The sequence below is a fragment of the Manis pentadactyla genome, chromosome 11, assembly GCF_030020395.1.
Source record: "Manis pentadactyla isolate mManPen7 chromosome 11, mManPen7.hap1, whole genome shotgun sequence".
In the NCBI taxonomy this organism is placed as follows: domain Eukaryota; kingdom Metazoa; phylum Chordata; class Mammalia; order Pholidota; family Manidae; genus Manis; species Manis pentadactyla.
Window position 1 is genome coordinate 1,190,393 of NC_080029.1, and position 24,494 is coordinate 1,214,886.

The 24,494-nt window shown below is 66.7% G+C and overlaps 1 protein-coding gene across 3 annotated transcripts; it reads right to left on the bottom strand.

Moving 5' to 3' along the window:
- On the bottom strand, positions 1 to 24,494 carry CEP170B (centrosomal protein 170B). 3 transcript variants are annotated; one of them, XM_057488072.1, is made up of 19 exons: positions 24,357 to 24,494; positions 21,401 to 21,532; positions 14,850 to 14,939; positions 13,025 to 13,105; positions 12,445 to 12,501; positions 11,272 to 11,410; positions 10,630 to 10,734; positions 10,052 to 10,510; positions 9,102 to 9,817; positions 8,840 to 9,010; positions 8,291 to 8,381; positions 6,396 to 8,120; positions 4,752 to 4,995; positions 3,260 to 3,410; positions 2,877 to 3,020; positions 2,654 to 2,742; positions 2,126 to 2,219; positions 1,919 to 1,970; positions 1 to 1,759 (listed from the first exon to the last, which is right to left on the bottom strand). In XM_057488072.1, the coding sequence occupies exons 2-19, from the start codon at positions 21,503 to 21,505 to the stop codon at positions 1,548 to 1,550; spliced, it is 4,725 nt and encodes a 1,574-aa protein (XP_057344055.1). In that variant the 5' UTR covers positions 21,506 to 21,532; positions 24,357 to 24,494; the 3' UTR covers positions 1 to 1,547. The 3 variants fall into 3 exon arrangements, with proteins under 3 accessions (XP_057344055.1, XP_057344054.1, XP_057344056.1); XM_057488071.1 differs by having other exon boundaries at positions 8,291 to 8,384; XM_057488073.1 differs by lacking the exons at positions 14,850 to 14,939; positions 21,401 to 21,532; positions 24,357 to 24,494 and adding an exon at positions 14,604 to 14,786 and having other exon boundaries at positions 8,291 to 8,384.

Sequence of the window (24,494 nt, forward strand, 5' to 3'; positions counted from 1 at the left end):
CACGTGATAGAAGAATGGTTTATTAGAACAAATTCCATGACAAATCATATAAAATAACCTTTTTCTGAAAGACATCCATAGACCACCTGAGGACAAACAGGAGCGGAGAAGCCAGCAAGTCACCGATACCACCGAAGGCTGGTGGGGAGGGGCAGTGACGCGGATTTGTGAATAAAAAAATTACAGAGATCACTGAGTGGGTGTGGATGGAGAAGGGCCACTGGTCCCAGGGGTCGGGCTTGAGCAGAGGGCGGGGCATGCAGGCGCAGCAGACTCAGGCCAGCACCTCCCCTGTGGACACAGCAGGGTCGCAGGGCGGGAGCCCCCACCCCACTCACGTACACGTAAACATGGGGGGTCAGCTAAATGTAAACACGGGGACGTGTCACCCACCATGGCCCTGGCCCACAATTGACACTCACGCTGATGCCAGGCGGAGAGCAGAGCACCCCGCCCCCGCCCGCCACAGCCAGTGGGCTCTTTGGCTTCGGGGCCCCAGGAACATCAGCCCCCGGGGAAGGGCCCCGCTCCGCACACCCGGCATATCCCCGCTGAAAGAATCCTGAGAAAACAAAACTGTTCCTGGGGCCTGTCCCTGCCCCCCACCCATGGGGTGGGGAGCACACGGGCCTCTGGGTCCCTAGCTGGCTGCAGACACCCAATGAATGCCACAGCGTCCAGAGGACAGGGGTGAGGCTGGGGGAGGGTGTGTGGTCTAGGGGGGTTCTGGAAGCCCAGTTTCCAGCCACTTCACTCTAGTGCTCGCCCCTGCCCAGCCTAGAACCCCCAGAAGCCGAGGGCAGAGGCCCGTAGCCCATACCAGGGCACACTCTGCAGTGGGGGATGTGGGGGACTAGCAGTGGGCAGGGCGCACGTGTCCAGCATGGATGAGTGCCCATGTGTGGCCGGTCTCGGCCCCGGCCCACGTGCAGCAGGGGCCTGCGTAGTGGGTTTGGCAACTGAGTTGGCACCAAAGGCTCAAAGCAGTGGGGTTCCTGCCCCAAACATCTCCATGGGCTACGTCCCTGACCCGGGCCGCTGGACTCAGAGGCAACTGGGAGCTGCCAGGCTCCTCAGCAAAGCCGGCAGCAAGTGCCCTGGCCAGCCTGCACCGCGCCCTCTGCAAGCGCTGGGGCAACACAAGCCCTCCCGGCTCCATTTGGCACGGACCCACCCCACGGCTCAGCCCGACTCAGTCTGGCCCCAGCCAGTGCACAGGGACAGGGCAGGTACGTGCACGGGCCTCCTGGGACAGCCTACGGCCTGAGAAGCGCGCGGGGCTTCCAGGCCTGGAGGCTGCACAGCGGCACAAACCACTCTTCCTTTGGAAGCTAGAGACAAAGTAACATGAGGGCGGAGGTGGGGAACACGCCTGTGACCCTGGCCCAGAGGGCGGGAGGGCCTGGGGTGGGGGGGCGGCCCACGGGGTTATGGCACGTGTGGGGGTTTTCTTGGTGGCCCACCTGCAGCCGGGAGGGGCCTCAGCAGCAGGCAGGTGGGTGGGAGGCCCGGGGCCAGGGCACAGGCGCGCCGCCCCTGCCTGCCGCCTAGATCAGGAACCTCTCCGAGTCGGGGAGGAAGGAGGGGTCCGGGAGGCTGGGGGACACACAGCCCCCCCGCTGCAGGAAGCTCCTCAGGGGCCGGGCCGACGGGCTCTGGGCGGCCGGCCGGCCCTTCGCAAGCTGGGCCGAGCCTGGAAACGCCTTGCTTCCAGCCACCAGGTCCAGGTTCCCGCTGGGGTCCACAATGGCGTTGATGACTGTGGGGGGAGAGGGTAGGCCCAAGGGTCCTTCCCTGCCCCCGCGCCTGCCCGGCTGGGTGGCGGCACGTGTGACTCAGTTCTCCCCCCATCCCGGACCCCGCCAGCCCCACTGGAAGCCCCGTGCGGCACCCCCACCCGCATCTGGGCCAAGCCCACCTTCCAGCTGCTTCTGCACACGCCTCAGTTCTTTCAGGATGGAGCTGATTTCCTGACAGGAAGAAACGCACATGAGTGGGACGGCCTGGGGGCGGCCTCTCCCCAGGGTTCTGGGGCAGGAGTCAGGGTCTGGGCTTGAGCCAGCTCCCCAGCTGTCCCCTCTGAACCAGGTGGGCTAAGGGTCCCCACCCGCCCTGCCCAGCCCACCTTGTTGGATGTCTTCAGGATGGGCACCTCGTTCTCCGCATTGATCCTGGCTTCCAGCTCCTCCCAGGCACGCTCTGAGTTCTGGAAGAGGACCCTGCCCGCCCAGGGAGGGTGAGAGCAGGCGAGGACAGCGGCCGTGGGGCCTGGGCAAGGCTCCTTCCCAGGCCACTCCGCCCCCACAGGGAAGCCTGGCCACCCCGCCTGTGCCCGCGGGGAAACAGGCCTTGAGCGGGCCGGGGGCGGGCTGGTGCCGGAGCCCCTGACTGAGCCTGACGCAGGGCGGGCCTGGGGAGCTCTCCTGGGGGCTCCGGCTTCCCCCGGCTTGGAGTCCAGTTGCCGGGAGCCACGTGTGCACATGCGTGCACCCACTGGGCTGTGCGCCCTTGACTCGGTCTCCGCTTACACACGCCTCTCCGTACCTGTGTCTGAGGGGGATCTGGCTGGGCAACCACTAAGCAGTGGGGGGCTTCCTGGCCCTCCCCCCACGAGGGGCTCCCCTGCCTGCAGGGCATTCGGGGCCTGACTCACTTCATCTTGTCGGCGAGGTGCTCCGTGTTCTCACGGATGGCACGGGACAGCTGGGACACGGGGCTCAGCATCAGGTTATCGAAGATGACCTGTGAGGACCAGGTGTGAGCAAGGCCGGGTGCCCCCTGGCCAGCCCTGCTCCCCCGGCCCAGCCCGGCGCCCGGCCCAGAGGGATCCTGTGCAGCCTCGGCCAGGCCAGCTCCTGGCGGGGAAGGGGGCCTGCCTCCTCGCGGCTCCGTGGCCGTGTCTTGTTGGCCAAGGGGTCCTCTTGGCAGTCGTTCATGTTCTGGTCCAAGTTCCGAGAGCTCAGGGAGCCAGGTGGCACCTTCTGGAAGTTGAGGCTGGCCTCAGGAATGCACTGTACCAGCTGTGGGGGGTAGGGTGGCGTCAGCCCACTGGGCGGGGTGTCCGCTAGGAGGTGGCGAGAGAGGCACCTCCTCACCAGGACAGCAGGTGCACCCTGCAGACCCCAGGCCCCTCGTGAAGGCGGGTCCAGACCCGGGCTCTCTGGGTGCCTGTCCGGGGAGCTGAGCGTGGGATGCACGGTGGACATTGGGAAGGGCGCTCAGGGGCCCTGGCCCATGCTGGGGGGCGGACCAGGCTCACCTCCTCCCGGGCGGAGATGGTGGAGGCGGGGGTGCCGGGTGTGATGCTGAGAGAGGGGCTGCAGGCGGGGCCCCGTGAGTCACCGTCCCCGGCCACGTCGTGGATCTCCTGGGCCAGGATGGCCACATCCTTCACCAGCGTGTGGCTCAGCCTGCAGCCAGCAGGAAACAAGGCACATTCTGTGGGGTCCTCCCAGGCAGCCAGAGGAGACTCAGTGCTCCCTCTGCCCAGGTGGGCGGGGGTCCCCCTCTGGAGGAGCAGGGCCAGGGGTATGCAGACTCCGGCCTGGCCCAAACTGCACCCAGCTAGCCACTTCCAAGGCCAGACCCGACAGGGCCGTGCCAGGAGGCTCAAGGCCTCAATGCCCCAAGTGATTGGGGGAGTGAAACTGGGCGGGACAGGGACAGACACACCACACCTCCTCCTCCCCAGCCTTCAGGGCTGGGCATCAGGGCCGCCAAAGAACACACGGGACCACACAGCCCTACTCTGCAGGCCGGGGCAGGGGCAGGGGAGGCGACAGGGTCCCAGACGAGGGTCCGAGTCAGGCAGAGGCTGGGGACCTAGAGGGGCAGGGGAAGCCCTGCAGGACAGGGGGCCAGAGGAGGTTAAGCTCTAGCACATCTGGCCCTCTGCCCCCTCCACAGGTAACACGCTTCCCGACAGGCTCCCGGGCAACCCAGAAAAGGGCAGAGGCCAGCCAGGGACCAGGAACAGCCCTCTGCCCCCGACTGCCTGTGAGGCCCAGGGCTGGAGCCCAAAGCCTCCACCACCTGCCCCAGAGCCCCAAGCCCTGCAAGCAGTGTGCCCCGCCCTTGGCTAGGGGGCAGGCCGGCCTGTCAACTCCTGTAGCCACACCAGGGACAGGCCAGGGCTCCGCACAAGGTCATCCTTCCAACTGCCCGGGCGTCCCAAGAGCTCGACCTGGCCCTCCTTTCTTCCACTGTCCACATCCTCCCTGCACAGCTGCACAGCCTCAGCCACCATCCCTGTGCTGGCAAAGCCTAAGCCCCGCCCCCAGTATGGCCACTCTCCCAGGAGCCGCCTGCTCCTGGTCACCTTTCCAGGTGCCTCACAGGCTCAAACTGGCATCTGCAGCACCAAACGCTTGCCACTCACCCAGTTCCGGGGCTCCTCCTGGCCCCTCCACAAGGCCAGCCGGGCCCAACCTGACCGTGGCTCAGCAGGCCACTTTCCCACCGTCCTCCCCTGCACCTGGCCTGGGGTGACACTCCCAATGAATGGCTACATGAGGGAGTTCACTTTAATCAAGATCTTGGTGGAGGCCTTCCTCCCAACAGAGGCCCCCTCCTTCCTAGGCAGGTTTGCATTCCTCCATCACCCACCCACCCACCTGTCCATCCATCATCTACGCATTCACCCACTATCTGTTTGCCTGACAGGCGAGGAAGAGAGCCCTGAGTCAGAGCGAGCTCTGGCCCAGGGGTGGCACCCTTTGCGCTGGCGGCACCCTGCTGCCTGTGCTGCCCACCTGGCGATCTCAGCGATTTCAGCCGTCTGCACAATAAAGGCATAGGGGTCAGGCTCTTCCTCCTCCTCATCTGTGTCCCGGAGGCCAGGGGCCCGAGGCCGGGCCCGGCCAGAGCTGCCCGCCCGGGGGGTCTGCGTGGCCGCTGAGGTGTGGGAGCACGTGCGCCTGGGGGAGCCGTGGTGGGAGCCGTACTCCTCCTCGGAGGTGGACGCGCAGTCTGAGCCCTGCTGCCGACGGCGTGCATCTTGGGTGGGTCGGTTCCGGAAGCGAGAACAGAACAGACCCGTGCTCAGCAGCCTGTGGTGGCCCCGGAGGCCCTCTGGGAGGGCCCAGCGCTGCAGGGCGGACCCAACCGCAGCCAGCACTCCTGCCCCACAGGCCCTCAGCTGGAGCACCGGCAGCTGCTGTTCTTGGGGCTCTGCAAGGCCACCACCGGCCCAGAGGCACCCAAGCATTTCCTCAGGCCTCCGGGGAACAACCCAGAGCCATGGCTAGTGGGCCAGTGGGCAGGAGCCATATCCTGGGAAGAGGGTCCACGCCCATTAGATGGCAGCCAGGGCCCTCGGTGGTAGGGAAGTATGCAGACACCCCAAATAGGGGTAAACCTCTCCACGTGGGTCAGCGCCAACCCTGGGCTAGACTACAGAGTGGCTGGGCAGTCCACAGAGCCCAAGCTCAGCCCTCACGGCCCGGCCCCTTCCTGGGCCTGCACGGTCTCCTCAGGCCTGACCCTTGCCCGCCCCGTTCCTGAGCCCCTGCAGTGGCTATCAACACTCACAGGAAAATGAGGAGGGGTGGGGGTTGCAGGGGGTTTCAGCCAAGAAGCAGGTATGGTCCTCAGCCTGCAGCCACCCTGCCCTGCCCCACCCCTTCCTCCAGTGAACCCTGCATCTCAGGCCCCCTTGTCCCCAGCTGCGGGGCAGGCTACGCGTGGTGCCAGCAGGTCAGGGGCATCAGGCAGGAGCAGCAGCATGTTGCTGGGCCAGCAGGGCCCACACCTCAAACCAATGCCCTCGGAGGACAGGGCTGCTCTGGGCAGGTGAGGATGAGGCGTCCAGCCACCCAAGGCAGCGGCCACGGCAGCCTGTGCCCCTGCACCCCTGCACTGCACACCCGGGCCAGGGCTTCCTGGGGCCGCTGCTCACTGGCGCTGAGGGCTGACACAACCCTCCCCGGGCTACAGGCTGCATGGGCTCCCGGGGCCCCTGTGGAGCTGCACAAATGCAGCAGCTGAGGAGAGAGGATTCTCTCTGGGCCCTTGGCCCCACAGTGGACTTGGGCCTCCACACAAGCTTTCAGGCCATGAGCTCGCAGCCTGAAGTTCGGGACTCCACGGAAGAGTGCGCAGGCCCAGCCTGCTGTCTGCAGCCACAGGCCCTCCCGGGGGCCAGCAGGAGCCCCCAACATCCTGGAGAGTCAGGGTCTCAGGACGGACTGGGGCTGAGGCGGGCCTACGGCCGGGGGCACCCCAGGGTAGGGGCGTATGCCTGGAGACATGCCCACCCCGGGAACAGGCTTTCCTCCAGGGCCAGCGCTGGGGGTCCTGCAGCCTGGAGCTAGGCTGGCACACAGCAAGCCACAGACCCGCTGCCCAGCTGCCTGGGCCCAGGGCCACCCACGCGCTCACGCGCTCCCGGCACTCACTGGGTGAGGAGTATCGGGCGCTGCCCGGGCGGGCCCTGCTGAAGGGCTGGTGGGGGGCCGTGGCGGAGTTGGCGGCCTTCCGGGCAGCAGCCCGGGCCTCGGCCATGCTGGGCTTGCGGCTGGTGCAATGCAGCTCCACGCTGCGACCAGAGAAGCCGGCCCGGGCGGGGGCCGCCTCAGAGTCGCTGGGCCCTGTGAAGGAGCCAGCCCGCTTCCGGGGCATGGCCAGGATGTCCAGGCGTGACAGCTTCTTGGCCTGCTCAGCAGCTGGCCGCACCCCCGGCTCGGGGTTGGCTGGGGCCCCCCGTTCTCCCTCCGCAGCCTCTGTGTCCGAGGCGTCCCCCAGCCGGGCCCGCCGCAGCCGGGAGGCTCGTGTGGGCCGCGGGGTGGACAGGCTGTTGGAGCGGGTCAGGGCCTGCTGCACCTTCTGGGCACTGCCGGAGCTGCGGCTTTGCTCTTCCCGGGTGGCTGGGGATGGCGGTGGGGCTGTAGGTTTCTGGCGGGGCCCTGGACGCCCTGTCCCACTGGCCCCAGAGGTCTCGTGGTCAGAGGTGACGGCATCTACACCAGACACCCGGGCAAGGCCAGAGCCTCGTTCCTCGTCAGGCCAGTCCGAGGGACCTCGGGGCCCGTGGCCACATGGCACAGACAGGCACTTCACTGGTTCTACTCGATCCATGTCCGTCATGCCCAGAGGACGACACTGCTTCTCTGAGAGAGACTCCCGGGCAGTGCTTGGGGTGACCCCTGCAGCACCCCGTGCTGCTGGAGGGGACGGCGGCTTCTCCTTCGGCAGCCCTGTGGGCAGGGGGCTGGGCGGGCTGGGCCCATTCTTGCCGCTGAGCAGGCTGAGAGTGCTGGCTGTGTCCACGTCGGAGTCCCCAGACAGGGAGTCATCCAGGGGCCCTGGGGCACTACCTGCCTCGCCATCGACCTCCACCGGGGGCTTGGAGAATAGTCGGGCCTCCAGGGCAGCCAGAGCGGTCTCTGTCTCCTTCAAGATCAGGTGGGTGTCCTGGGAGTGCAAGTCCATGCGTGAGGCCCGGGCTGTGGCCAGGTCCTGCAGGAGGGGGTGGCTGGAAATGTGTGGGAGCTGGCTGGGCGCTGGGGGGCAGCTGGCTACCTCCCTGGTGAAGCTCTCCTGCCGGACAAAGGCCGAGGTCTCCTTGGTCAGGGCCTGGGAGGGGCCCTCAGGCCCCGGGGGCCGCCCTGTCCGCAGCTGGAGGACCAGCCTCCCACTGGTGCTGACGTAGGTGCTGTCCCTCGCCGGGGGGCTGCACTGAGCCCCCTGCCCTAGGCCTTCCGCCCCCCCTGGAGCCGCAGGGGGTTCCCTGGGGAGGGCTGCCTCCTTGTTCTTGTCCCCAATGAAGAAAGAGGTGGGGGCTGGTTCCCCAGGGGCCCTGGGCGAGTGCAGGCCCTTCGTCCAGGCCAGTCCCTCCCGGGGGCTCTTGCGTCTCTCTTCCTGGCGGCCCCCGCCAGACTCGGAGCCTCGCCCGCCGTCTGACCCGCTGGCATCACTAAGGCTGTCAGGCTCCAGGTCCTCCTGGCCCAGGAGGCAGCTGGCCTGCTCATTGCCTGGCTCCAGCAGCCCAGGCCCACTCCTCCTGGCAGCCTCAGGGCCCACGGGGTTGTCCACCCTGTCGCTGGGCAGCTGTGGGAGCAGTCGCCGCTGGCGCACAGGCAGGGTCCCCTCCAGTTCCCCGGCTCTGCGCCCGGAGCCATCCTCTGTGAAGACGAGAGCAGCCCCACTGTGAGGGTCATCGGCCGGCAGGCGGGCCGTCCATGCGCACCAGGAGCCTGGCCCTCCTCCCAGCATGTGCAGCATCGACTTCCCCAGGCGGTGGCCTGAAGCCACCCCCCCAGCCCCTCCCCACTGCAGCCCTGGAGCCACTTACCTGCCATCCCTGGGTCTGAGTAGCTGTCAGCCAAGCTGGCCCAGCGGGACACCCACTTCTGACCCCCAGGGGAGCCTGGTACCAGGAGGCCCTGCTGAGAAGAGCAGGAGACCCTGTGGCAGGGACAGGCAGGCGCCCCCAGGAAGGTGCCGGGGGCGGGAGGGGGCATAAAGGCAGCCCCAGCCTGCCACATTTCCCCCTGCAGAAGCACCAGGAGGACCCCCTTGCCTCTCTGGGGCTTGCAGGACCCCAGCTTAACTACTGCCATCCAAGCACTGTTTGCGGGCTCTGACAGTGGCCGGCAGCCCACCCTGCCCATCACACACACCCAGGCGACCAACTCGACCCGGAGCCTCAGGACGTGCCCATGAGCCCTCCCCATGGGTACCCAGCCCTCCTGCCAGCAGGCACATCCCTCAGGGAAGGTCCAGCCAGGGAGGACCAGAGCCTTCAAGCGCCTTCAGGATGCAATGACCAGGACTCCAGCCGAGGCACCGTCCTCTCCACCCGTCCCCTGCCGGGGTGGTGTCTGGGCTGGGCCCCGTGTACCTGGAGCTCCCCCTGGGGGGCCATGCCCGCTGGCCGGGATGCAAACTCCTGTAGCAGGGCCACCCGCTGGGCCACCCCGTCACCAGAGTCGTCTCTGTCCCCCCTGATGACGGGGCGGAAAGTGGCTGAGGACGCCCTGGAGAGCTCAGAGGACTCCAGTACCCCAAAGACCTGCCAGGAAGGACCGCCAGGCCTCAGGTCAGAGCACGGCGCCCGGGCCCCAGGCCCCAGGCCCGGCCCAGGCAGCCCCGAACAGCCGCACCTGGTCAATCATCCTGCGGGCCTCCTCCACCTCCTGGTCCGGCGCCTCCGTCTCGATGGTGTAGGTGCCCGCGTCACTGAGGCTGTCCTCCTCCTCCTGTTTGCGCGCCTTGGTGAGCTGGGGGTCTGCGGAGGGGGGGGGTGGAGTCGAGGGGGCCGCGGGGCTGGCCCCACGGGGTGTCAGGGGGGCTGGCAGCACGGGGGGCACCTTCTCGGGGCCGGGCCGGGTGGCCGGGGGTCCCTCCCGCAGGCACTGGGCCACAAAGTCCTGCGCCAGGCGGGAGCGGCGCCCCACGCTGCCAAAGGGGCGGGCAGAGGCCCGGGGTGCTGGCGAGGGGCTGCCTAGCCGCTCCTCCGTCCTCTCCCGCTTCAGGGAGCCGGCCCGTTGAGGCCCCGAGCTGCTGCCCCCGCCACGGGCCGGAGCTGGGGCCCCCGGGCGGTCCCTGTCAGCTGGCCCAGGGGCTCTGCGCTTGTCGGCCTTGGGGTCCCCGGGCGGTGCATGCGTGAAGGACTGGGAGCGTTTCTTGCGGGGTGTGTCCCCGTCGAAGAACTCGATGACGAAAGCCTGCTGGTTGTGCAGCAGCTCCTGGGGATCCCGCTTGATCTGCCTCTGCAGCCGCACCTGCTCCCCACTGCCCTCTGCAGGCACCCCAGCCACCACCGCCTTGGCCAGGGGGTCCTCCGAGTCACTCTGCGTGCCATCCTCATGCTTGTGGCCTGCGGGCAGGGGACCCCAACTCATCGGTCCAAGGGGAAGGCAACACAGCGGTCCTGAGGCCGCCTCACCCTGAGCCCAAGGGGGTTGACACCCACAGCCGCAGCCGTCACATGCCTGGGGACACAGCCCATCACACGCAGCCCAGCATAAGCGGCCGAGGCAAGCGAGGGGAACCCCGGATTGCCCAGATCGGGAGGTCAGTCAAGCTGACCAAGCTGCCGCCGGGCACCCACCCTTGAGGGTGCGGGTGTGGGCGGGCAGGTCGCTTTTGGCGCTGTGGCGGTCATCTCCAGGGCCGGCCCGGCGCAGCAGGCTGGGGTCGTTCTGCACCAGCCAGTCGGCCACCTTGGTCTCGGCGGAGACCACCTCAACGGCCGCAGCCTCCTTGCCCGGGGGCCGCCGCTGGCGCAGGGAGAACTTGGTGACGTGGTCCCGGATCTTGACCTTGCCCGGGCTGCAGTCATCGAACTCGATGGTGAAGGAGGCGTGGCTCTGCACAACAGGGGTGGCCCCGTCCCTCCCCAGCTCCCCGTCCTGGGGGGGTGCCTCGGGCTGGGGGGCATCCTTTGTGGGAATCTCGAAGTAGCTGGGCTCCCGCCGGAAGGCGCACCCCGAAGACTCTGCAGTGGCCCGGGCGGCGGCCGTCATCCCCGCGAGCTCCCCGTCCTGCTGCGCCAGCTCTTTGGGCCGCTCTGTGGGAGGCGCATCCTCAGGCGGGGCCCCGTGGCACCTTCATCCCAGCCCCCTCTTGCGACACCGTGGGCTCCGTCTGCCCCAGAGCGGCACGGACCAGGCCGCCTTCCGGGACTACCTGCACTGGGCTCCTCCCGGCGCTGGTCCTCAGACGGGTCGCCGCCGTCATCCTCCCCCCACCAGGAGGGCTGCCCATACAGGGGTGTGCGGTAGGTCGCTGCCTCTGCAAAGGGACAGACTTTGACCCTGGCTGTGGTGCCAGCACGGGCAGGAGGGGAGCCCAGAGCCGGGAAGGCATGGGTCTGGAGGGGCCCTGGTCACCGTCCCATTCAGATCAGCAGTTGCCTGGGACTCTGCAGTCACCAACCACCAAGCCACGTCCTCGTCCATGGTGGTGACAGCTGCAGCAAGTCCTGGGCCTCCCTGCGGGGTGGCTGTGCTAGGAAAGCCCATCCCTGGGGTGGCACTGCCCTGGCCAGCTAATCCCTTAGCCCTGCCCCAGGCTCTCTGCCCCCACAGCCTGCTGGACACAGGGGAGGGCCATTAGCAATGGCTCTGCAAATGCTTCAGGCCACAGAGTGACCCCAGAGGCCAAGCGCCACCAGTCTGAGCACACAGGGTACAGGGGTGTGGGTGTGCCAGGGTTTGGGGGGGGGATGTGTGTACAGGGTGGGGCGTGACCCGGTGGGCAGGCCTTGGGAGGCGTGCGGGGGCAGCCTGCATGCACACCCCCTCCCGGCCCACGGCAGGGCCACCCTACCTGCTCCCAGCCTCCGGTCCCCCCTCTCCAGCCTGGGGCTCGAGGACTCGCAGTAAGGCGCGTGCTGCGGAGGGGCTGTTCCCCCTGTGGGAGCCGGGCCCTTGACGCTCACCTGCAGCTGGCTGGTGTACTTCTCGTGCTGCGGGCAGTGGGGCGGGTGAGGGTGGGTGGCTGCCACGGGAGGACAGCTCCACGCAGGGTGGCCCGGCGCTAACCCACATGTGTCACGACATACGACCCCCACGGGAGCAGACAGCCTGCCCGGGCCACCCAGCCCAAAGCTGGGGATCTGCGCCCAAGCCCAGGAGATCCCCAGCACCAGAAGCTCCCAGGAGCGACCTGGGGCTTGTCCGGGGTGGGGAAGGGGGAGGTGGGCAGCAATCGTCAGGGAGACACTGCAGCCCAGCCGAGGAGCAGGACAGGCCCGGCCACGGGAGCCGCGCCCAGGGGCCGTGGGAGGCGGGGAGCAGCGGCCCGCTCAAACAGGCCGCACCCACAGGGCTGAGCTCCGTTGCTGTCAGAGCCTGGATGGCACCGGCCCTGCCCTTACTGGCCATGTAACTCCAAGCAGGCTGCCATGCTCACTGGGCTACCAGAGGTTCGTTTGGAAAGTGGGGCTAAGGCTGGTCTCCCCACACAGGGCTCCTGGGGGAAGTTCCAGGAAGGGTCCCCTAAGCCAGTGTGCCATGACTCCCACACAGTCGAGGGGAAGGGAGACACCCCACCTGCTGTGGCTCCCTCCCCAGGATCCTCGAACTCCAACTGGGTAAATGTACTGAGGGCACCTGCCACCCAGGACCTCCCACAATACCGTTGCCAAAGGCTGCCCCTGGCCAGCCTCCAGACACCCGCTCCCGCCTGCCCCTGGCCAGCCCAGCCCACAGTGGCCTCATCAGGGTCCTCTGCACCCAAGGTACTGAGTGGGCCCTCCCAGGCCCCCACTACACACAGCATCCGTGGCCCCATGAGCCTGGGGGTGGGAAGGACCGCCTCCCTCACCTGCCAGACCAGAGCATCCGGCGGGGCAGGCCGGGCCAGGCTGACTCAGCACCACAGCCAGGCGGGGGCCCGGAGGCCTAGGAGCGCCGGCCGAGGGCGGGCAGAGGGGGGCGGGGGTTGTGGGGACACAGGGCCCTGGTGGCGGGGGCCCCTCGGCCGAGCAACGGCACTGACCCTGAGAGCCTCCTCGGGGACGCGATGCTGCACACGCTCCAGCACATACATGTTGGGATGTGCAGGTGTGTCAAGGAGATCTGGGAGCAGGAAGGGCGCTGTGGGACACACGTCCGCTCCTCACCAGGGGGAGGAGCCGTCCTCCGGTGAGGCACATCAAGAGGGCGCTGGGGGACCATGTGGCCCCCCACCAGCGGTGCACCCACACGGTGTCGGCCAAGGCAGGCAGAGGACGCACGCCTGCCATGCGCGTGGGGCCCCGGAACCTGCTCACCTGTGTCTGAGCACAGAAGCTGCCTGGGCAGCTCCAGATTGCCCCTGGCTTGGGACCCCAGAGGGAGCTCACCTGTTTGTGGCCCTAGGAACTCAAGGTGCCCCTGGCTGGAGCCTTGGCAGGGACAGGCATGGGGCCTGGAGCTCCGGCCACTGTCCAGCCTGGGTTTACCCTGGCCACTCGCTAACCCCTCGGGCCCCCACTGTGACCACTGAGACCCCACTGCCTCCAGGGTAACAAGGCAACTATGGCCGCGGGGACTGGGGGGGAGGCCAGAGGAGGGGCTGGGCGTGGCCGAGAAAGGATATCGTAGCCGAATCGGATGACATCGTTGAGCTTCAGCGTGACATACTTCTGGTCCGGGATGCGCACGTCATTCACAAAGGTCTGTGGAGGGGACAGGTGGCAGGGCTGGGCTGCTGGCAGACAGGGCAGCAACTCTGGGGGCCCCACGACCCCCCAAGTGGACGCCCAGGCCCCTTTTGTGCTGCTCTGGGCCTAGCACTGTCCCTCGGGCTCAAACGCAGCCAGCCGTGTGCCCCGAAGGGACCACAAGACAGCAGCTACAGAAGGGCTGGCCGCAAAAAGTACCCCAGGGACCCTGATGTAGCCTCTCAAACACAAACCATTGTGGTGAATAAGACCCTTTCTCTTGTCCACACAGGCAGGGCTCATGCTGGCCCCAGCCCTCAGCCCACACTGCCACTGGGACACCCAGGCACGCCCGTGGGTGGTCCGGTGGCAGGGCTGTTTGCATTGCCCATTCATGAGGCGCATCAAAACACCAGGCCCTAGAAACCCTCTTCCCTCCATCAGGGGCTTCTAATCAACCAGCCACTGGACACCACAGTGGTCACGTGAATGAAAGACCCCAGCAGGTGCTGAGGACCTCAGGGGCAGGCGGGGGTCACGAGGAAGGCAGATGTGGTTGTGCCCCGAGTCTGGCAGAAGTAGCAAGAAATGTGGGGGAGGGGTGCATTACAGGACAGAGCACCTCAGGAGCTGGGAGGGCAGCGACAGGAAGGTGGCAAATGGGACTAGAGCCGAGGGGGCCCAGGGGAGGGCTGGAACAATGGCAAACTTGGTTTTGGACACATTGTATGTAAAGTAGGGGTCCTCGGGTGCTGAGCAAGGAGCAGAGGACAGCAGGCCTGGCCTGGGGACAGCTCCAAGGCTATGCAGACCCGTTCTGCCACTTCCTGCACCCCATCACAGACCCCGAAGAATCTGCCCCTGCAGGGTGAGGGAGCCTAACCCAGGCCGCAGCCCATGCCCCTTGCAGCGGCACCTGGAGCCCACCAGACAGCTGAGCAAGGTGGGACTGGGGGCAGAACCCAGCAGAGCCTGACACCCCCGATGGGAGGCGAGGGGGGCCTGGTGGGGTGCACAGCCCTTGCTCGTGTGCTAGCACAGCGGAGGCAGGGCTGGCCCGAGGCTGCTGTGGGCCCCCAGCTCAGGACGGGGACTGGGCTGAACAGGCCGGGAGGGACGGGGCAGAGGCCCTCCCTGATCCAGCAAACGGGAATGGAGGCAGACGGTGGTTTCCTTGTTGACACAGTGTCCCGCGGCAGGAAACACACCCAGACAGACACTGGACCCAGGAGTGCACCCACTTTCCGCCCCACATACCAGGTTCCTCTCGCCCAGCCCCTCCCTGCTCCTGCAGTCAGGGCCTTCCTCCTGGTCACCTCCGTGTCCCCACTGCCCACAACTCCCAAGAGGTCCCTCCACGACAGGGTACCCCAGCACAGCCCTGTCCATCGCAGGAGCCCCACTTCCCAGACTGCAGGTGGTCCAAGTGCCTCCCTCCCTTGCCCGAGGGACCAGAGCCCCCAGAGCAGCCCCTGCCCAGTGAGCTCCTACGCAGGCCAGGGGATCTCTGTACCTTCGGGTGCCTCCTCCCCACCCGAGCAGGAAGTCCTGGCGGGGGGGGCAGGTAGGGCAGGGCAGAGGCTTGTGGTCGCAGAAGGCTCTGGACCACCGAGAGGGGCCCGAGCAGAGGGGTGGGGTCATGATTAGGGTATGGGGTCCAGGGTAGGAATGGAGCTGGGGCGGGGCCAGCACAGAGGGAGGGGTCGTGTGTGGGCGCGGCCAGGAGGGCTGGAGGGGCGGGGGCGGGGCCAGCACTCACCCCATTCAGGCTGCCCAGGTCCTTCACCCAGTGCTGATCCCTGTCCTGGTCGTAATTGATGACAGCATGCTGCTTGTCCACGCTGCGGGACTGGGGACACAAAGGGTCCTCGGGTGGCCTTCCCGGCTAGGGGGAGGCACCCCCACAGGTGTCCCCATTCTCCCCCACAATACCAAGCCCAGTGCCATGGGCCCGGAGGCCCAGGTCCCAGCCACGCCCCCACACCAGAGTCCCACCCTGACTCGGCCAGCGTCCCAGCCACAGGGATCTGCCAGACGTCAGGGCCAGTTCTTCCTACCCCAAGGCTGTCACCAGGGCCCCTCCCTTTGTGACCACCCTGCACAGTACCAACAGTCCAGGGAACCCTCCCATCCTGGCGCTCCTCCTGGGTTGGCAGTGGGAGCCGTTCCAGAGGCAACCCCCTGGCCCTCTGGGACATGCCGTTCACTCCCAAGGGCAGGCGGGGGTGGCCAGGCGGAGGCAGGCGATTCAGAGGGAGGGTCAAGGGGCTGGGGGTGCTCAGGGGCAGGCTTCCCCCGACTCCAGGTCAGCCCCACAACCCGTGATGGGCATGTGCACACAGGCATGCATGATGCTGCAGACCCTTCCCTGTACACATGCATGCACAGGGCTCCCACACATCCTGAGCACACTCTGCCACCAGTTCCCGTGCACACATGCACGCATGCATGCACACACACAAGTACTTCTCCTTGAGCACTTCTAACTCTTCCCTGGCCTCTAGTCCACCCAGGACACCCTCCAGGACAGTCACCCAGCACGCTCAGCCAAGCCCCATTCCTGCCCCCCACCTACCAGGGCTTGGGGGACAGAGCCAGGGACAGGGTCACACTACTTGCTTAGGCACCCTCAGCAAGTGCTGCCACACCCAGCCATGGCCGTCTCAGCAAAGAGCACACCACTATGCCTACGTCACACAGCTGCAGGCCTGGGGGGGCTGGACAGCAGCTGAGGAGCCTGGGCCAGAGGCCCAGCCAGCAGAACCGTGCAGCCCAGGGGCAGTGTCCAGCCCTGCCCCAGACGCATGACAGTATGTGCCCCTCTGGACCTGCCAGCAGTGCCCCCCACAAAGCTCCCAGGCAGCTCCAGAGCACACGCGTGGGATCCATGGAGCCACACGCATTCCCCGCCACCTGGCACAGGACAGCCCTCAGCCCGCAGGAGGGTGGTCCCAGACCAGCGTCCCCCATCACCACACTGCCAGGCCTCTCAGTTCTCACAGGTGAGTGCCAGACCCCCTGGCCCCACACCACAGAGCCCACTTTCCCTGATACTCTCCACCTGCCAGGCCCCTCAGCCCACTCTGCAGTGACCAGCTTCCAGGGAGGCCCCAGTACCCTCCTTCCTCACCCAGAGACCCAAGTGGTCAGCGGAGCCAGGGTGGGGGTGGACAGGGCTCTGGCCCAGCCCTGTCCCCACACACGGTCTCTCAGCTGGTGAGAGAGCACCACAGCAGGCGCGGCTCAGCTTGAGCCTGGCCTCCACACCCCAGCCTCTCCTGCACTCAGAGAGCCCAAGGTGGCTGGCAGGACCCACAGCGTCGGTGCTGCAGTGGGAGGCCCAGGGGCTGTGGGGCGAGGAGGAGCAGGGGTGCAGGTGACTCAGGGGCCGATTAGATCTGCAGGGCCAGCCGGAGCCTCTCTGACACGGAGGCTAGCCCGGAGCCACCTGGCCTAGTGGCCGCCATGGGGGCCCGGGCAAGCACAGGTCGGTGGCTAGGCCTGCTCGGGGCACCCTCCCTGGGAAGGATGGTCCTGGGGGGGCTCCGGTGTCGACTTACCTGCCTCCCGAAGCAATGGGTCTCTGGTAAGGTGACTCTGACCTTGAGACCTGCAGCCCCACCCCTCCAGGCCTCACCTCTGCCCCCATCCTGAATCCCTCATGCAAAGTGGCGCCCACAGCTGGACAGCTCCCGGCCACCAGGCCACATTCCCTGCCCGGGGCTGCCCTGCTGGTCCCTGACGCAGGCCCACCTGGCGCTCACCTCCCCAGAGCTGGTCCTGCGGCTCTCCACCACAGCCCCTCCCTCCGGCCCTGGCACAGGCAGGTGGGGGAGATGCACTGCTGGGGACGCCGGCTCTCCCTTCTCCAGGCTCAGCCTGCTGGCTGCAGGGCACTGGGGGAGCTTCTGGGAGTGCCTGGGTGCCCAACTGGCCCACACCAGACGAGTAACTGCCCCTGTCGGTGGCCCCATGCTCAAGCACCACAATTCCAGGCTGGCAGTTGCACGGCCTGGGGCTCACTGAGAGAGCTGGGCCTTACCCCCTCCTGCACCCCCTCCCATGCACAGCCCAGGGCTCAAGGACAGGCCGGCTGCCCACGCAGCCCTGCCTAGCACTTGGATGCCACTGGGCCAAATGGACCCGCTCTCTCCAGAAAGTGAACCCTGAGGCCTGAGGGCTGGACTCTGCCCTCTCATGGACCCCCGAGGCCTGGGGGCCTCTGAGAAGGTGAGAAGGAACAGGTCAGGCTGCTGGCAGGTGCAGGGGGCCCCAGGCTCTGCCTGACCGAGATGGGAGTAGGGGGGCAGCAGACAGGGCACTCTGTGTCCTGAGCTTGTACACCGCCTTTCTCAGGGAGGGACCACCTGGAGGAGCTTCTGGGCTGACCTTTCCGGCCTGAACCACTCCCCTTCCTCCAAGGCCTCAGACCCCCAACTACTGGACACACCCCAGCCACCTTCCACGCAGCCAAGCCCAACCTGGCCAAACCCAGTTCCCCCTCCCTGCCCACCTGGCCCTGCCCCCAGGAACACTGCCAGCCGAGCCCCAGGTGCTCCAGCCACACCCGCTGGCCTTCCTCCTCGGAACCCCTCAACCTGTCCACCTGCCTCCACTCCACAGCCACCTCTTGCCCGAGCTCCCAGCCCCCACCCCACCCCACCCGTCAGTCTACCGCTGAAGCTTCCCTGGGCTCCCCACTGGGAAGGAGAAGCTGGCCATGTACCCGGAGCCACAGGCCCTGGTGGCCGCTCCGAACCCCCCTCGTCCATCCCGGCCAGCCGCCGGCCACACCACTCCGCACCTCTGGAAGTGCTACGCCCTCTGCAGGGCCAGGTCCCCTACCCCGGTCACCACCTTCCCTGAGGCCGCTTCCTCTTTCCCGGCAAGGTGCCGGAGCTGCCCACCCAGGCCAGAAGCAGACCCAACCCCACCTAACCCAGGGGCTCAGAGTGTGAAGCCCACCCACGAGAGGCGGAAGCAGCCACTCGGCCCAGGACTGGAGGCTGGAAAGGACACAAAGCGGCCCCTGACGGTGGAGAGGAGGGCGTGACACACACGTGAAATGGCCTAGAAGCTCCAAACACACGGATTTTTGGAAAAGGGTCTAACTGTACTCACTTTAAAATGGAATAAAGATGTGCTTCCAAAATTCATGTCTGCTGTCGCCTGTGGGTGAGAGCCCCGGGGGCAGCCACAGCCCTAGGCTCGGCACGCCGTCCCACCAGCGAGGCCACAAGGGCCCCAGAGGATGGGCTTAGCCTGTCGTGCGGGCAGGGGGCTCTCACCCGCCCACCTGGGGCCGACGAATGCCAGTTCTTGCAAAGTCCCATAGAGGGCAGAGCTAGGAGGACGCTGCACTGTAAGCATGTGTTAGCTCACACGTGCATACAGACACAGGTGTGTAACACAGCCCCATGTCTGGGCACACCTGCCCCACACCAGAGCCCAGGGCCACCTGGAGGCAGGAGCCACAGCAGACAGTCCCGGCTCTGGCACCAGGCGGGCCCAGACCACACCTGCTCACATTTGTCATTGAACACACTCCTGCTGGGTACCAGCTGTGCCAGGCTTGCACTGGGAGCCAGGACCCTGGAGAGTGTGGAGCGGCACACAGCCAGGCTGCTGGCTCTGCCTCCAGAACACAATTCCCGACCTCCTTTGCCCCTGGGGACCAAGCCACGGCCCCTCTTGCCTAGTCTGTGACACCAGCTCCTACCCCCCAGCCCTGTCCTAGCCACTCTGTCCCCTCCCCTTTTCCTGCAGAGTCCCCTCCCCTTTTGGCACCTCTGCCAACCCCCCACCCCACCATGCTGCCCATCATCCTCGGCTCTCTGCGCAGGTCACCATGCCCAGCCAGTGCCACCTTCTTCAGGTGTCTACCCTGGGAAAGCTCGGGTTCCTGCTCACAGGTCTGTGGCCGGCCCCACCCCTGGAGCAGAGACCCCAGGAAGGCAGGCTGTCTGCGTGGCCTTCCCAGTGCCAGGCACAGGGCACAGCTCTGTGCTCAGTGACAACTGTTGAGTAGGGAACATGGGAATGAACACGACGACGTTGCACAGGGAAGACCAGGCACTCGGGGAGCACACGGCAGGGAGAGGATAAAGGGGAGCTGGCCGGAGAGGACAGGGCCAGCTAGGGCATGAGGGACCCCAGAGAGCCAGGGCGGGTGGGGGTGGCTGGGCCAAGCTGCTCGTCCCTACACTGGCGGAGGGGTGGGAGTGACACTCGGGGACACCGGAGGTGTGAGCGAGGGGGAGGGACAGCTGCAGTGTGTCCCTGGACCACTGGTGGGGCCCCCAGTGGGGGGAGCAGAGGAGGACACATTTTGCACAGCAGCACTGAGCTTGGCCTGCATCTGAGTCCCCCGAGCAGGCTGTGAACCCGGGGGCGGCGGCCGGGGACACACCGTGTGAAGGCCCTGAGCAGAGGTGGAGGCCAAGGCCAGAGGGGTGGCTGGGACCTCCAGGGAGAGGCATTCCCCAAGGGCTGGGGGACAGCAAGGTGCAGAAATGCAGGCTCCCCAGCCAGGGGTCAGCCCAGCACAGAGGCTGCCCTGCCCAGGGCTCCCCCACTAACTTGCCAGAAACTAGGACCCCACACTCCTGAGTACCCCAACCCAGCCTAGTCAGCAGGCTCTCCCCGAGTGCTGGGAGACGAAGCAAGCAGAGGGAGGGCCTGGTTCAAGGGGACAGACCCAGGCAGGAGACAGGAGGCACACCCACACTGGGCCCCTGGCACTCGCGGGCACCCACAGACTGGCTCCTCCCACAGGCTCCCATCCATGCCACCTCCTCCAAGAGGCCTTCCTGAACCCCCTGGGTAGACTGGCAGGGCCATAGACACACCACACAGGCACAGATGAAACACACAGCACCCTGCCAGGGGTCAGAGGCAAATGTAGTGACACCAAACCCGGCCACATCTTCTGCCTTCAGAAAACAGAAAACAGGGGTCATGTCACAGGACGCTGTCAGGGAGCAACTGGCCACATCCAGACCCCACATGGGTCACTCCATGAGGCCAGGGGCACAACCTCCAGCCTGCTGCCTGCTTTGTATGGACTCAGAGCTACTTTTAAATGGCTTTGTAAAAAGTCAAGACTATGTAATGACACATGAACCTGACATGAAATTGACATTTCAATGCCCCACGGAGTTTTACTGGCACAGCGCCCTCGGCTTCTGCCTGTCACTTCAGGACTGTGGCAAAGCTGAGTGGCTGCCACAGAGCGAGTGGACCCCAAGGCCTGCCACACACCCCTGGGCCTTCACAGAAACACTTGCCCGACCTGTACAGAGCCACCCACTCGGTCTCTCCAGCTTCCAAAGGAAAAGGAAAGAGAACAGGACAGACTTCCAGGTGCAAGCTGCCCACGGGCCGGAAGCAAAGGCAGTGTGAGAAGTTTGTGGGACCAGAGGCCAGCAGATCAGAGGATGCTGAAGGAGAAGCCAGGGTGTCAGGGCCCACCTGGGTGTGGATGGGGCCTGCCCTCGGGAGAGGGGGACAGACATCTGTGGCCCATGGGGACATGCTCGTGCCTGGGGCCCCTGGCTCTGCATCCTGGGAGCAGATGGTAGCAGCTGGGCTGCACATGGGAACTGGCATCTGGGTGAAGCCTCACCTGCACCCGAGCAGGCCCCTTGGCCGGACCAGACAGCCCACCCAGGATGCCCATTTGTTTCTGGGGGCATGGAGCTTGGGAACCTGGGGACAGGGGACCCATGCGCCACACTGGGGAGGGGTCAGGGCTGCAAGGAGCCCAACTCAATCACACCCATGAGGGATGAGGGAAGGGCACGGGTGCTGGGGTGCGCCCTGCAGGGTTAGTCCACCAACCCTCTTTTCTTGTTCCCAAATATCTTGACTGGTGAGTCCCATGAGAGTGAAACTCAAACCCAGGGCCAGAGAAAAATTCCTGGTTGCCTAGTGCCCAGGGCTCTGGCTGCCAGTGGCCAAAAGAGGCCCTGTACCCCTCAGGGTGCCTCAAAGGAGCACCAGCCTTCCCCTGGACAGCTCTGATGGTCAGAGCTGGCCCTGTGGTTTCCCACCGTGACTCACAGCCCAGGCAGAGCTCCCAGACAAGGATACGGAGCGATGCACCTCCCAGCACCTTCCAAAGGCAGGCTGCTCACATCTTGAGAATCTGACAGAAGCCCGAGCACCCTCTAGTCAGAAAAGGTCCAGTATGCAAAGGCAGGGACTGTGCCCACGGGAGCACATGTGGGCCCGCATGCACTGCCTGACAGCCAGAGACCACCCTGCACGGGGCCTCAGCCTCCTGGCCCCTGCCTGCCCTCTGCACCTCACCTGCAGCATGAGCTCACAGTCATCCCGCCCCACGAAGATGAGCTCTCGGGGCAGCCGGTGCCGGGTGCCACTGCTGCCCACCAGGAACCAGGAGGTGATGCTCATCTTGGCACTGGGGAGGCCTGCCTGGTCCTGCAGGGGAAAGAGTCATCAGAGTGGGGCTTTCTGCTGCCCGGCCTGGGGCCCTGGGTCCGGAGGTCCCACACAGATCCTGCCCCTCCGTGGTTCGAGCACCTTCATGCTCCATCACAATGGCTGTTTCCAGGAGCACCGGGCTCCAGCCATGGCAGGTCACCTGTCCTTCCCTCGGTATGTCTGTGCCCTGTGAGCCCCACCCCTGGCGAAGGCTGCCTAGTCCTCCCTTGTGCTCTAGACCCCACGTGCAGCCTCCTCTCTCTTCTAGGTGCCAGGGGATGAGTCCACGGTGCATTGGCCCCACATGTCCCTGAGACCTGTGGGACTCAGCAGGGACCATCAGGGTCCCCACAATGACGGGTGCACACACCAGACCCACCCCAGGACACAAGCCCTTAACCACGGGGTCTGCTTCCCTGAATCAGACCCTCTGAGCCAGGCCCCGGGCAGGGCAACCACCTACATGCCTGTCACCCAGAGACTGAATGTTGCTTGGTGGCACTGTGAACACCCTGCAGAAGCCCCCAGGCCAGAACAGTGGTGGCCAAGGCATCCAGAAGCCCCTCCAGCATCACGGAGGGAAGCGGGGCTTTGATGCCCGAGGTCCTGAGGGCGTTGGCAAAGGAGGGATCCAAGGGGCTGCTACGGTCAGGGCAGGTAGGCGGGCACCACGTGGCTCAAAGGGCATAGTGAGGGCAACCTGAACAACAGGCCCTGGGACAGCCTGAGGCTCTCAGACCCGCTGCCCCAGGACAGCCCAGCCCCTGTACAGCCAGTGTGACACGCTGCAGAGCCTGCAACAGCAGCACAGGTACACAGGCACCCACTGGGCAGACATACCCCTGCCCACCACACGTGTGCACTGTCTCCTCATACACCTGGAGCACCACCCAAAAGAGCCCTGGCCCAAATCCTCTGTACACACTCATCCTGAGCACATGCACATGTGCACACGCTGGGTACAATGTACCCCAAGCACCACCATGTGCCAGGTGTCCTGGCCTCTGAAACTCTGAAACAGCCCTGACCAAAACACACACTGTCCCAGGAACACAGGAATTCCTTGTGAAAAGATGTGAGTGACAGAAAAAGCAGGAGCAGGGAGGGGCAGTGCCAGGAGGGGTCTGTTTAGGGATCCTGGTCAGGAAAGGCGACATCCAAGCAGCAGGAACATCTTGGGGACTGCGGTCCAGGCAGAAGGGACATCAGTGCAGAGACGCTGGGTCGTGAGCCCCTGGGAGCCCTGTGGCTGGTCTGCAGCCAGAAGGGAGGCCCTGCAGGGCCCGGGACATGCTGCATCACGGCAGCGCTCGGTGCAAAGAAAATGTCCAACACTTCGTTCAAACACCGTGAAGGGCTTCCCACAGCAAGAACAAAGCACTGAATGGAGTGTAGGGCCTGAATAAGGCGGCCTGCGGTGGTCTCAGTGTGAGTACTGCAGGGGGCTACGTAGGAGACTGGTTAAGAAGTGAGACAATCACGGGGCAGGAGATGGCGCTGGAACCCGGGGGAGCACAGGTGGGGGTGGGGGACGGGGTCCCAGACCCTGTCCCTGTAATGCTCACCCGGAGAAGCCCCGAATTTCTCAGCTCCCTTCCCTGTGGGCAGTGTAGGAGGCCAACACCGGGCCCCACCCATCTGCAAAGGCCCTAGTGAGGACAGCGCCCCACTCCCCCGCACGCCCTTCCCACCACCTCGGAGGGGCAGGTAGGAAGACTGGAAAAACCCACCCCAGGAGAAGGCAGCTCCTGCAGCCAGGGACCCTCACCCAAGCCCCTGCTCTTTCTCAAGGTCCTGCCTGAGGAGCCGGCACCGGAGGCTGAGGGCGCAGGGACTCCCAGGCCCCCGAAGCCCCTAGGAGACACCCGCAGCCCCAGCCTCCTCTACGACCCCTCGGCCCGGCGGCCGCAGGAGGTGACAGGGCTCTCTCCCGGACAGCCCCGCCCAGCCCAGGCCCGGTGTTCCACACCCTGCATCGCCGGCCGCGAGCTCCCGGAGGGCCGTGGGCACAGACACCCCACCCACAAGAGGCCACAGCCTTTGCTTCTGGCAAGGGGAGGTCCCCGGAGCCCGGTCACACGGCAGTGCGGGAGCCAGGCCGCCGCCGCTACTGCCGGCCCATCCTAAAAAGGCCCAGGCCTGGGAGCCGCAGGCGCTCCCCAACAGCCTGCGTTCGGTCTGCGCCCGGGCGGGCCATCGCTGCTGGGAGGGGGGATCGCCAACACCCCCGACCGGTCCCCTCGGCGGTCCCAGGCAGAAGGGCCAGCCGCCCGGAGGTGAGACGCGGGAGGAGGGGAGTCGCCCAGGGGCAGGAGGCAGGGGCTGGAGCCGCCGGGGGCGGGAAGGGGTGCGGCGGGCGGCTGGAAGGAGCAGACGGAACGGAGGCCGGGACAGCGGAGAGGCGGCGGCGGCGGCGGCGAAGGGAAACGAGGAGAGGAGGAGGGCAGGGAGGGAGGGACCGCGGGAGGAGGGCCCGGCCGGGCGGGGGCGCCGGGCCCGGGGTGGGGGGAGGGCGCCGGCTCCTGAATCAGCGCTCGCCGGGGGCGGCCACGGCCAAGCCGGTGCCCTGGCGGGGACCCCGGCGCCCGGGCCTGCGCCCCCTCTCCAGGCTGCGTAGACGGGCGCCGGGCGCCCCTCCCGGCCTGGAGCAGAGCTGGACCGCCTCCGCGCGGCGGGGACCGGCCCGGCCAGGTGCGCCCGCGCCTTTGTCCGGCCCGGCGGGGACCCGCTCCCCCGTCCCCCGCCCATCCCCGGCGGCCCGCGGGCGCAGGTGCGGCGGAGGGAGGCCCGGCCGCCGAGGGCGCCAGGCGGCGCGTCTTACCTGCGGCTCGGCCCCGGCTCGGCCCCGGCCCTCCCGCCCGGCCAGCCGAGCGCTGGGCGGGGCCGCCGCCTAGGACATGCCCGGCGCGGCCCGCAAGCTCGCGGCAGCCCCGGCCTAGCCCACGGGCGGAGCGGCGAC

Excerpts from the sequence above, each read along its gene's own strand:
- CEP170B (XM_057488071.1), bottom strand. The coding sequence starts at position 21,505 with ATGAGCATCACCTCCTGGTTCCTGGTGGGCAGCAGTGGCACCCGGCAC. Across the intron at positions 3,411-4,751 it reads GAAATCGCTGAGATCGCCAG|GCTGAGCCACACGCTGGTGA; the intron begins GTGGGCAGCACA and ends TGCTGGCTGCAG. Across the intron at positions 3,021-3,259 it reads CCATCTCCGCCCGGGAGGAG|CTGGTACAGTGCATTCCTGA; the intron begins GTGAGCCTGGTC and ends TACCCCCCACAG.